Source organism: Salvelinus sp. IW2-2015, linkage group LG1, assembly GCF_002910315.2.
Source record: "Salvelinus sp. IW2-2015 linkage group LG1, ASM291031v2, whole genome shotgun sequence".
Classification (NCBI taxonomy): domain Eukaryota; kingdom Metazoa; phylum Chordata; class Actinopteri; order Salmoniformes; family Salmonidae; genus Salvelinus; species Salvelinus sp. IW2-2015.
This window is the reverse complement of record NC_036838.1, coordinates 18,700,098-18,712,481: the sequence shown is the minus strand read 5'-3', so window position 1 is coordinate 18,712,481 and position 12,384 is coordinate 18,700,098. Positions and strand designations below refer to the sequence as shown.

At 43.5% G+C, this 12,384-nt stretch overlaps 1 protein-coding gene across 1 annotated transcript in view; it reads right to left on the bottom strand.

Moving 5' to 3' along the window:
• Positions 1 to 12,025, bottom strand: part of LOC111962082 (histone-lysine N-methyltransferase SETD5-like) — a 29,164-nt gene extending 17,139 nt beyond the window's left edge. The window contains 6 exon segments of the mRNA XM_070440784.1: positions 2,661 to 2,681; positions 2,684 to 2,718; positions 4,594 to 4,733; positions 4,736 to 4,864; positions 5,329 to 5,431; positions 11,913 to 12,025. Coding sequence (XP_070296885.1) covers positions 2,661 to 2,681; positions 2,684 to 2,718; positions 4,594 to 4,733; positions 4,736 to 4,864; positions 5,329 to 5,431; positions 11,913 to 11,983 — 499 coding nt within the window. The 5' untranslated portion in view covers positions 11,984 to 12,025.
• Between the last annotated feature and the right edge of the window lie 359 nt (positions 12,026 to 12,384).

The window sequence follows — 12,384 nt, the reverse complement described above, 5'->3', positions numbered from 1 at the left end:
GGAGAAGGGGGCTATACTGTAGGCTACTGAGCCGGTAGTGAAATTCTACACACCCCTTGCACAGACTTCACATTTTGCGGCCTGAATATAACATCTAAAAAGGGATTACATAGTATTTAAGTAATGAGGTAGCATCATGTTATGAWTGTCATTGGCAGGGACTGGGGAGTTTCATATGTCTTTTGATCCTGACAAAGGAGCAAAGCTCACGTAAAAAGTTAAATGAAAACCTGCCTCAGTCTTCTGAAAACCTAACCCTGGGATAGTTTTATCAGCAAGAAATTTACACAGATCTTTATGCCAAAGACACACCAGAATGGCTCTCCAAGAGGTCTTGCGTGTTCATGAGTGGTCTAGCCTCTTTCCGGACTTAAATTTGTTTGACAATCAGAGTCAAGGTTTAAATATTGCTGCCCATCAATGATTCCCAACCAAATTTACTGAGCATGAGACATTTTGACCAAAACAATGGACATATGTTGCCCTAAGAGTTGTGCAAAGTTGGTAGAATACTATTCAAAATGATTCACAGCTGTAAACTCTGCCAAAGGTGCTTCCACCAAGTATTAACACTGGGGTGTGAAGACATACGCAACCAAACTTTCACTTTGAATATGTGGAGTAGGTCGTTCAGATCTGAAGGAACAAAATCCAATGCAATCAATTTTTACATTTAATTTTAAGGCAGCAAAATGTGAAGACTGTGCAAGGGGTGTGTCGACTTTCACTAGGCACTGTAGTATACTCTTCTCCTCTGGCGGCCGTTTTCACAGTTAGAGTGGATATTGCGCGGTTTCCTCACGCATTTTGTTGGATGACCAAAGCGAAAGTATTAACTCAGCAAAAAAAGAAGCATCCTCTCACTGTCAAATGCGTTTATTTTCAGCAAAATGAACATGTGTATATATTTGTATGAGCATAACAAGACAAACTGAACAAGTTCCACAGACATGTGACTAACAGAAATGGAATAATGTGTCCCTGAACAAAGGGGGGGGGGGTCAAAACCAAAAGTAACAGTGAGAATCTGGTGTGGCCACCAGCTGCATTAAGTACTGCAGTGCATCTTCTCCTCATGGACTGCACCAGATTTGCCAGTTCTTACTGTGAGATGTTACCCCACTCGGCCTTAGCCCTCAAGCTCCGATCCAACAGGTCCCAGACTTGCTCAATGGGATTGAGATCCGGACTCTTCTCTGGCCATGGCAGAACACTGACATTCCTGTCTTGCAGGAAATCACACACAGAACGAGCAGTATGGCTGGTGGCATTGTCATGCTGGAGCGGTCATGTCAGATGAGCCTGCAGGAAGGGTACCACATGAGGGAGGAGGATGTCTTCCCTGTAACGCACAGCGTTGAGTTGCCTGCAATGACAACAAGCGCAGTCCGATGATGCTGTTGACACACCGCCCCAGACCATGACGGACCATCCACCTTCAAATCGATTCCGCCCCAGAGTACAGGCCTCGGTTAAACGCTCATTCCGTTGACAATTAAACGCGAATCAACCATCACCCCTGGTGAGACAAAACCGCAACTCGTCAGTGAGAGACATTTTTGGCCAGTCCTGTCTGGTCCAGCGATGGTGGGTTTGTCCCATAGGCGACATTGTTGCCGGTGATGTCTGGTGAGAACCTGCCTTACAACAGCCTACAACCCTCAGTCCAGCCTCTCTCAGACTATTGCGGACAGTTTAAGCACTGATGGAGGGATTGTGCGTTCCTGGTGTAACTCGGGCAGTTGTTGTTGCCATCCTGTACCTGTCCCTCCAGGTGTGATGTTTGGATGTACGATCCTGTGCAGGTGTTGTTTCACGTGGTCTGCCACTGCGAGGACGATCAGCTGTCCGTCCTGTCTCCCTGTAGCACTGTCTTAAGCATCTCACAGTACAGACATTGCAATTTATTGCCCTGGCCACATCTGCAGTTCTCATGCCTCCTTGCAGCATGCCTAAGGCACATTCACGCAGATGAGCAGGGACCCTGGGCATCTTTCATTTGGTGTTTTTCAGAGTCTATAGAAAGGCCTCTTTAGTGTCCTAAGTTTTCATAACTGACCTTAATTGCTACCGTCTGTAAGCTGTTAGTGTCTAACGACCGTTCCACAGGTGCATGTTCATTAATTGTTCATGGTTCATTGAACAAGCATGGGAAACAGTGTTTAAACCCTTTACAATGAAGATCTGTGAAGTTATTTGGATTTTTACAAATTATCTTTGAAAGACAGGGCTCTAAAAATGTTTCTTTTTTTTGCTGAGTTTATGAAGTTTGGGAACACACAGTTATGCTTCTTGATAATCATTGATGGATTTAACATGACCATTTTCTCCAATAAACAAATGGCTCGTATGACACATGGTTGTTTAACATTTGGCAATGTGAAACCAACCTGACCAAATGCAAAAAATAAAAAGTAACAGATAAAATCAAAGTCGGATTCGAACTATAGCTACGGAATATAGCTATGAACTGTGTTGTAAGGCCCTAAACTTAATCAGTCCAGGAAAACTGGCCCATGGAGTTTACGTGGTTTAGTTGAGGCCAAGTGGCACCATATATATACGTAACGCCAGTGCATTAATGTGGTGGCTGTATGCGTTTTCCATACTTGGAATACGCACATTGAGATGTAGGTTATGTAGTCTGTCATTCACCATACCTGATACATTTTCTTGTTTCGGCGTTGGCCATCCAGTCCTTTCCTCCTGTCTAGCCCCCTGAAAATCACAGAAATAAGAACATTTCAATCAGGAAATTGCAGATCTTATAGGCTTTAGCAAGGTGATATATATATATATATATACACACACACATACTAGGTCTGTATTAATCTAAGACAAATAGAAGTGGTGACGTAGATAGATACACACACAGTTGAAGTCAGAAGTTTACATAAACAAGTTATGACTCCAACTAAGTGTTTCAACCACTACACAAATTTCTTGTTAACAACTATAGTTTTGGCAAGTCGGTTAAACATCTACTTTGTGCATGACACAAGTAATTTTTCAACAATTGTTTACGAAATTATTTCACTGTATCACAATTCCAGTGGGTCAGAAGTTTACATACACTAAGTTGACTGTGCTTTAAACAGTTTAAAATCGCAGAATCTACTTTAGTCATTTAGCAAGCTCTTATCAGACGCTCAATGTGATTACTTATGTCCATGACAGCTTACAATAGTGATATCTTTAGTCAGAAGGATTACTTATCTATCCTAGGTATTCCTTAAAGAGGCTGGTGTGATATAATTGACATCATTTGAGTCAATTGGAGGTTACCTGTGATGTATTCAAGGCCTACCTTCAAACTCAGTGCCTCTTTGCTTGACATCATGGGAAATCAAAAGAAATCAGCCAAGACCTCAGAAAAAAACAACAAGTCTGGTTCATCCTTGGGAGCAATTTCCAAACGCCTGAAGGCACCACGTTTATCTGTACAAACAATAGTACGCAAGTATAAACACTATGGGACCACGCAGCCGTCATACCACTCAGAAAGGAGATGCGTTCGTCTCCTAGAGATGAACGTACTTGGTGTGGAAAAATGCAAATCCAATCCAGAACAGCAAAGGACCTTGTGAAGATGCTGGAGGAAACCGTACAAAAGTATCTATATCCACAGTAAAACGAGTCCTATACTGAGATAACCTGAAAGGCTGCTCAGCTAGGAAGAAACCACTGCTCCAAAACCGCAAAAAAAAAAAGTCCGACTACGGTTTGCAACTGCACATGGGGACAAAGATTGTACTTCTTGGAGAAATGTCCTCTGGTCTGATGAAACAAAAATAGAACTGTTTGGCCATAATGACCATCGTTATTTTGGAGGGAAAAGGGGACGCTTGCAAGCCGAAGAACACCATCCCAACCGTGAAGCACGGGGTGGCAGGATCATGTTCTGGGGGTGCTTTGCTTCAGGATGGACTGGTGCACTTCATAAAATAGATGGCATCATGAGGTAGGAAAATTATGTGGATACATTGAAGCAACATCTCTAGACATCAGTCAGGAAGTTAGAGTTGGTCGCAAATGGGTCTTCCAAATGGACAATGACCCCAAGCATACTTCCAAAGTTGTGGCAAAATGGCTTAATGACAACAAAGTCAAGATTTGGAGTGTCCATCGCAAAGCCCTGACCTCAATCCTATAGAACATTTAAATGCAGAACTGAAAAAGCGTGTGCGAGCAAGGAGGCCTACAAACCTGACTCCGTTACACCAGCCTGTCAGGAGGAATGGGCCAAAATTCACCCAACTTATTTTGGGAAGCTTGTGGAAGGCTACCCGAAACGATGACCAAGTTGAACAATTTAAAGGCAATGCTACCAAATACTAATTGAGTGTATGTAAACTTCTTACCCACTGGGAATGTGATGAACGAAATAAAAGCTGAAATAAATCATTCTCTACTATTATGCTGACATTTCACATCTTAAAATAAGTGGTGATCCTAACTGACCTAAGACAGGAAATGTTTACTCTGATTAAATGTCAGGAATTGTGAAAAACTGAGTTTAGATGTACACACACATCCCACAGATGTTACCATGTATTCAGAACCTTTTCTCAAAATGGTGCCGCCGGCTCTCACCTGCAGCTCTCGCACTTTATGAGGAAGCCATCCTGAGTCAGGCTGCAGTGGCACCAGCTGGCCACGGCCCCTTCTTCCTCCGACGAGCTGTCGCTGTCAGCAGAGTTCTCCTCCTGGCGGCCGTTGTCATGGTAGGGGAGGTAGGGCCGCGTGCCACGCCGTTGAGCTCCATGCGGGGGATGATGGTTTGGGAGAGCGGGAGGCGGGTGGGTGGGGGGAGGGGCGCGCCATAGTTGTGATCCTGACAACACACAACGGAAGACTGTTGCATCTTCAAACAATGGGTGTTCAGGTACAAAAAAAGAACAAAAAAAGAGGAAGGGGGAAACGGAAAATGGAAGACGAATGAAAATGAGGGCAAACAAAATGGTACGTGACAATATAGCATGTTAGCTAAAAACGCACGAGGGCGCTGCGAACGTGTTAATCAGCATTAGCGATCCATAGCATTGAAGCCTTGCGCCGACTTTATTTTGCTACGTTTTTCTAGATACTTGAGACTTAGCATGTCGTGCAGGACTCTCCTTCCACTCGGATGTAAGACTAYGCTTGCAACAGTACTGCCCGTACGCGCTCTTAGGCCGACACATTCATTTAGTGTACTGATGAAAAGTCCATAAGGGACATCTTACAAAAAGGTACTTGATCGGAATGTTGATATCGTCAGATATGAGAGAGACTGGCCTATAAAATTGGCCACATTGTGACAAAGGAAGAAAAGAGCTGTGTACTCACAGTATATGGTAGTCCCCGATACCCATGACTCTGTGCACTCACACAGCTGTGGTTGGGGTAGTTTTTCTCATTCACGGCAGGGCTTGCTTCCACTGACTCAGGGCTGAGAGAGGGAGAGARAATGAAACCGTAAGCAGTGGAAACATGGACAGTAAAAGAGTAATGGTACAGACACATCGAGAAATCTGACTGCTGATAGGTACTTAGCACAGTTGGAGGCTGTTCCTCCTCTTGCAAGAACAAAGATGAACTAAATGCTTTACCAATAAATAATTTAMTTCACTCTCCATTATCCCATACTGCCAGTGTCAGTTCGCTTGCAAGCGTCGCCATTTAGCACAACACCGCTAGCTACTCCATCGTCTCTCGAAAGACAGGCAGCTGCTTCATTCAAAAAACAAATCCATTGTGATTTAATTATAATGTTGCTAACTACACTAGTTATCTATACTGAMTACAAATATAAAACATGTAAAGTGTTGGTCYCGTGTTTCATGARMTGAAATAAAAGATCCCAGAAATGTTCCATACGCACAAAAAGCGTATTTCTCTCAAATGTTGAACACACATTTGTTGACATCCCTGTTACTGAGTATTTCTCCTTTACCAAGATAATCCATCCACCTGACAGGTGTGGCATATCAAGCTGATTAAACAGCATGATCATTACACAGGTGCACCGTGTGCTGGGGACAATAAGGCCAAACTAAAATGTGCAGTTGTCACACTTCACAATGCCACAGTTTCAAGTTGAGGGAACGTGCAATTGGCATGCTGATTGCAGGAATGTCCACCAGAGCTGTTGCCAGAGAATTGAATGTTAATTTCTCTACCATAAGCCACCAACATCGTTTTAGAGAATTTGGCAGTACGTCCAACTGGCCCCACAACCGCAGACCACGTGCAACCCCACCAGTCCAAGACCTCCACATCCGTTTCTTTACCTGCCGGATCATCTGAGACCAGCCACCCAGAGAGCTGATGAAATTGAGGAGTATTTCTGTCTGTAATACAGCCCTTTTGTGGGGGAAAACTCATTCCTGATTGGCTGAGCCTGGCTCCCCCGTGGGTGGGMYTATGCCCTYCCAGGTCCACCCATGGCTGCACCCTGCCCAGTCATGTGAAATCCATAGATTAGGGCCTAATAAAGAAATCAGCCAATTGAAATAAACTCATATGAACTGTAATTCAATAAAATCGTTGAAATWGTTGCATGTTGCGTTTTATATTTTTGTTCAGTGTAAATAGCCAAGAAACACAAGGACAGTTTCACTTCCGTAGACTTTCGTTTCAAGTAAATAAGTAACAGAGCAGCTTGCTAGTTTGCTTACATTAGCTCCAGCATGCACAAGCCAAACAAGCTACTGCCACCTTGTGGCCTGGAGTATTTCAATGAAGCAAATAGGAGGCAAAACTGTTCTGTGTGAACAACAAAGTAAACTGCCGACACTCTGGGCAAAGGTGCTAAGTACCTACCAGAGGTCAGATCTCGGTGTGTCTGACCCGTAAAAGAGTGTAAAACAAAAAAGTTGGAGAAATGTAGGAGTTAAAGATAGAACGAGATCCAGATAGGGAAAAGTTAAGAGATATACTGTAGAATGAAATATCGTATCTAGAAAGAGTAAACAAAACTACAGGGAAAGCCATTTTTCAACTACTAAGCAGCTAAGCTTGGTCAAATTCATAACGCAACAGACTGAAAAAATAATAAAGACAACCTAAATTTGCCAATAAGACATGCCCGTTGTCACTTATCGTCACAAAACGTTTTGGTATAGTTTKTCTTGATGAATACTACCATCTTGGGGTGGTTCCTGCATTAACCTGCTTTACTTGTAAACAACTCTAAGGTGATATCTCCTAGACCTGTTCTGTACACTAGATGGCACCACAGCCCAAACCATCCTCAACAGCCAAGGGAAGTCTGGGTGAACGATGACAATTCAGGAAATGGAATGTCAGCGGCCATGATGCGTGTTATGCAACTCCCCCGTTGCCCTTTAGCAGAGGTCTTGGTGGGAGGGGAGAAGAGAACCATGTCTTTTTACCCAACTACTAACAGTCCTGGTACACGTAGCCCTGCCGAACAATATCAAATGTCAAAAGGCTACATGTCAAAACAAGAAAATATTACATCCCGGCTGGTGATTTTTCTAAATGTCGCCCATGTCTGCTTTTCTGTTTCTCATTGTTTTCATGTGAGGTGAAATCCCCCACCCTGCATGCCTTCCCCTGAGTCAGGTTGGGTTTCTTAGAGGGAGATGTATGGGGGAGGGGAAGAGCCTGATCCAGCTACATTCCATAGAAGCTCAGTCATCTGGCTCACCTACAGGGTAGTAGGAGCACTGGGTTCAGGTTGTTTTCCCTGTGCAGTCCGGAGCCATTTCCTCATACAGCACTCAGCAGAGCAGCTGGCTCTTGATCCAATACTTTTCTGATTTAGCCTCAGCCATCCTTGGGGTCATCACTGATCAGTTACAGGCTCCGTCCCAAATAGCACCCTATTCTCTATACATTTTTAGCAAAAGTAGTGCAGTATGTATGGAATAGGGTGTCATTTGGGCACAGCACTCAGCAGAGCAGCTGGCTCTTGATCCAATACTTTTCTGATTTAGCCTCAGCCATCCTTGGGGTCATCACTGATCAGTTACAGGCTCCGTCCCAAATGGCACCCTATTCTCTATACATTTTTAGCAAAAGTAGTGCAGTATGTATGGAATAGGGTGTCATTTGGGGCGCAGTTACAGGCTCCGTCCCAAATGGCACCCTATTCTCTATACATTTTTTAGCAAAAGTAGTGCAGTATGTATGGAATAGGGTGTCATTTGGGGCGCAACAACTATGTGATGGGGTGGTTGAGTGTAAGGCCTGACTGGGGAAGGAGGGTTCAGATCCTAATGGTCCCCCACGCTGCCTTCTGCCCCATAGATAGAAAGTAGGGATGCACGATATATCGGTATCGGATGATATTAGCTGAAAATGCCAACATCGGGCTCGGCCCTAGTTTAACGCCGATGTGCAAAACCGATGTCAAAGCTGACGTGCATACCTACATATCGTAGGTACAAGACGTAATGACTCCATGTAAAAATGTTGCGCTACACGTGCAACACAGCATTCCTAATCTATACCACGGTGTCTGCTGTGTGGATCAAGCAATCAACAAATCGAGCAGTCATTTGAAAGAGTAAAAAAAAAGKCAGCAAGACAACTCAAAMGGCGAAATCCATTAACGCCAAGATAAATGGCATTCATTGCCATTGACAATCAATCGTTCTCTGTCGTGGGTGATGTTGGCTTTCGCCGACTGGTCGAGCACCGGTACACATGTTGCCCTAACGGAGTTACACAGTAATAGCGTCACAGCTATTGGCGTCACAACATACTATGGGACGCCGTTTGGGTCTTTGCGTGTCAAAAAAGATMCGTCAAATAACACTATTTGACGCGTTAAATAAGCTTTTAAATTTGACACGTCAAATAACAGTTCTATTATAGAATGCGAGTTCTGAATTTGCATGTGCAAGTCACGCGCCACCACTACTATCAGTAGCACTGTCAAAGCTGCACAAAAAAGTCTGCAAACAAGCAGACACCGGCCACGAACGATGCATTTACAATAAATACMACGTTGGTAATGAAGCATTATTTGTTTGACCACAACTTCTGGGGTAGCTAGCTTTAGCTTGGTACCTAGCTAGCACCAATACAACCAGCCTGAAARCAAATGACCAGTAGAAACTGCAGTMATTTTCATTATTTTTAGSAATAATTTAGGAATCCTTGTGAGTAAGTATTACGTAGGTAACCACTTGTTGTTCGCCTATTGAAATTGAACTTCAAATAAATAGCTAGCCAGCTACTTAAMCGTGTTGCTCAAAGCTAACGTTATAAGCAGCCAGCTAGCTTCATCTGGCTAGTGAGGCTCGACCTGACCGGGTTGTGAAGCTAGCCACAATAAGGATTAGGCACAAGTGGAATTTGCGGTTGCCTTCAAAATAAAAGTTCCTATTTGACAGTGATGCAGAAGGTTACAATTGGTGGAATAGTGCCATATTTAGACTAAATAATGTTAAACAAGGTTGGAATGTGAAGCAATGAAATGGGGTTAGTCTACTTGGTGACACCCACAGAACACAACTGTGAAGAGTTTACGCAAATATTAGCATTGTAGCTCTTATCACGGGACTCACCTCCCCAGTCAGCCTATTGTGTGTATTGACATTCATATTGCACTGTACAGCCGTACCTACGGATTGGGGATCAATGAAATGGGTTATCAGTCTACTCAATACCCAAGATATTTTTTCCCAACGTCCTCCTCAGAGAGACTCCAAAACATCCATGCAGTATTGTTTTTCCTCGGGAATAGTGTTCAATRCATATTAGGTTGATAATAAATGTGGCTCAATTCACAGTTGTTTCAGARTCCCGCAATWAGAGCTACAACGTTAATGTTCTCTGGGTGTCACTGAGTAGACTGATACCCCATGTCATTGATCAATAGGTAAKGCTGTACAGTGAAATAAGTATGCCCTAAACGCAATTCTAARGTATAATACATCCAGTGTGAATTAACAAATTGTCTTTTGTWAATTTTATATAATATTCCAACCTCGTTTAGCATGATCTATTCAATTATGGCATAATTATACTATTTGTCTTCATTTGCATCACTGTCAATGACATACTTATTTTGAAGGCTACCAGCAAAGTCCACTATTGTGGCTAATCCTTATTGTGGCTAGCTTCAAATAGATGGGTCTGACCACATTYTAGATGACACCTAGCTATATAGTTAGCTAGCTACTGAAGTGGATGTCGTTTTTCTATGTTTTTGGGGATGAACATTGCTTGCATTTTTTTATGACCAGCGCTGTAGTAGGTGCGCGAGACAACTTTACCAGCATCATAGCATACGTATCGATGAAACATAACACATGAAATACGAGTGATCGTGTAATAACTACGTTAAAAAATGAATAAACRCATTAAATTATTATGTGACGTGCAGTCATTTTCAGGTCCTGAWTGGTCAACAAGCTTATTTGACACGTCAAATAGTGTTATTTGACACAAAGACCCAAACGGCGTTCCATAGTATGAGAAATCCTGGTTGAGCATGAAACTGAACAAATTAACAACGAAACAGCACAGCAAGTTAAAGAAATAGGTTTTGATTATGTTTTAGTGGTAATGGGGACATGCTTAAATGCCAACAAAATAACTTTTTGGTCAGTGTGGTGTGTATGTGTGTGTAACCTTTATTTAACTAGGCAAGTCAGTTAAGAACAAATTCTTATTTACAATGACGGCCTACCCCAGCCAAACCCGGGTCAATTGTGCGCCGCCCTATAGAACTCCCAATCACGGCCGGATGTGATACAGCCTGGATTCGAACCATGGACTKTAGTGACGCCTCTTGCACTGAGATGCAGTGCCTTAGACCGCTGCGTCCGTGTGTGTGTGTTACCTATTTAACTGTACAATAATGCTTAATAGGCCGTTAAAATTCGGAATATCGGTATCATTTTTTTGGCAAAGAAAATATAGGATATCGGTATCGGCCAAAAATGTCATATCGGTGCATCACTAATAGAAAGGCATATTCTGTCCAGGCTTGGGCAGTATACGGAAATAAGCACGGGATGGGTTTTCAATACCATTAAAACAATTTAAACGTTTTTTAATAAATGTGAATATTTGTAGCTACTTTAAATACCTGCTGTCAACTTGAACAATACGTTAGCAGATAAAGATCATTCTTCATTTCACCCGAAACATTTTTCATTATGAAGTTTACTGGTACTCCCTAGTCACGTGGCGTTTGTTTACAGGCACACAACGACGAGAGCACGCGCCAGGTGATCTAGTTACGGTATGGAATTCGCAACTAAAYGTTTGGAAGCTGGATATCTTTTAACTATTAAGTTAACGGTCTAAAATGTGCTGAATGCTCAGCAGTTGTGTATTAGGTTTGCTCATTTATTAACTTGTTAGCTTGATTTTGGAAGAAGCGTCGCTTGGTAACAGCAGAGAATCTCCTCCTTATCAAGAGCTTTGCTGTCTAATATTTGTTTTTGAGTTACTTGTATAACTTTGAGCTGGGATGTTTGTCCTGCAAATAATTTAGCTCAGACACTGTATAAAATGTTCACAATGCACTTGTTAGCATTCTCTATGGGATATTACATGTAATTGTTAGTATTGCGAACCTTTGGATTAAAAAGGCTCAGTGGGGTTTGAAAAGAGCACCCCCGTGTTCAGTGCTGATATTACCGAATATCCTGGTATGGAAAAAGGTCGGTATGAAAGTATGACAATCGGGATACCGCCCAAGCATAATTCTGTCTGTGGTGGGCCCCAGCTTCCTGGTCTACRTTGGAAGGCCTTCACTGTGACCTACACTTTCCAGCTCTCCTGGTCACTTCCTGATTCTGACCACAGTGGAAACACAGCAACAGCTAGTTTAGAAACGTTTTGAACTGCTGCACATGGCTTGTTGGGTTGTGAAAAGAGAGGACACAAACACACACAAACCCTAGCATCCCTATCCTCAACCCCCCCTCCCCTGTGGTACTCACTCTGATCCAGCAGCCATATCTGAGTAGGACGTTTCTGGTGTGGTGACTCCCAGCGCGATTACTATGCTCATGACGTCCAGCACAGCGGCGGGCGCCGGGAGGAGGGGGAAGGGGGGAGGGAGAAGGGAGGGGGGGGTGGGGATGGGACAGGGGGAGGAGGAGAGGGGGGATCAGGGGTCTGAACTTATGACAGACACTCAGGGGTGGGGTGCCGTAGACCGCAGCCGACGGCTCACGGACATGGGGAGACTGGGGGAGGGAGAGGCAAGGTCAGGAGTGAAGACAAACACACCCAAACAACGCCCACGAGCAGTGCGCGCACACACAAGCACACACACACACGACAAAGTGAAGAGTCAACAATAGACACTACAGGCTGATCCAACTTTGATGTAATGTCCTTAAAACAAGTCAAAATGAGGCTCAGTAGTGTGTGTGGCCTCCACGTGCCTGTATGACTCCCCTACAGACG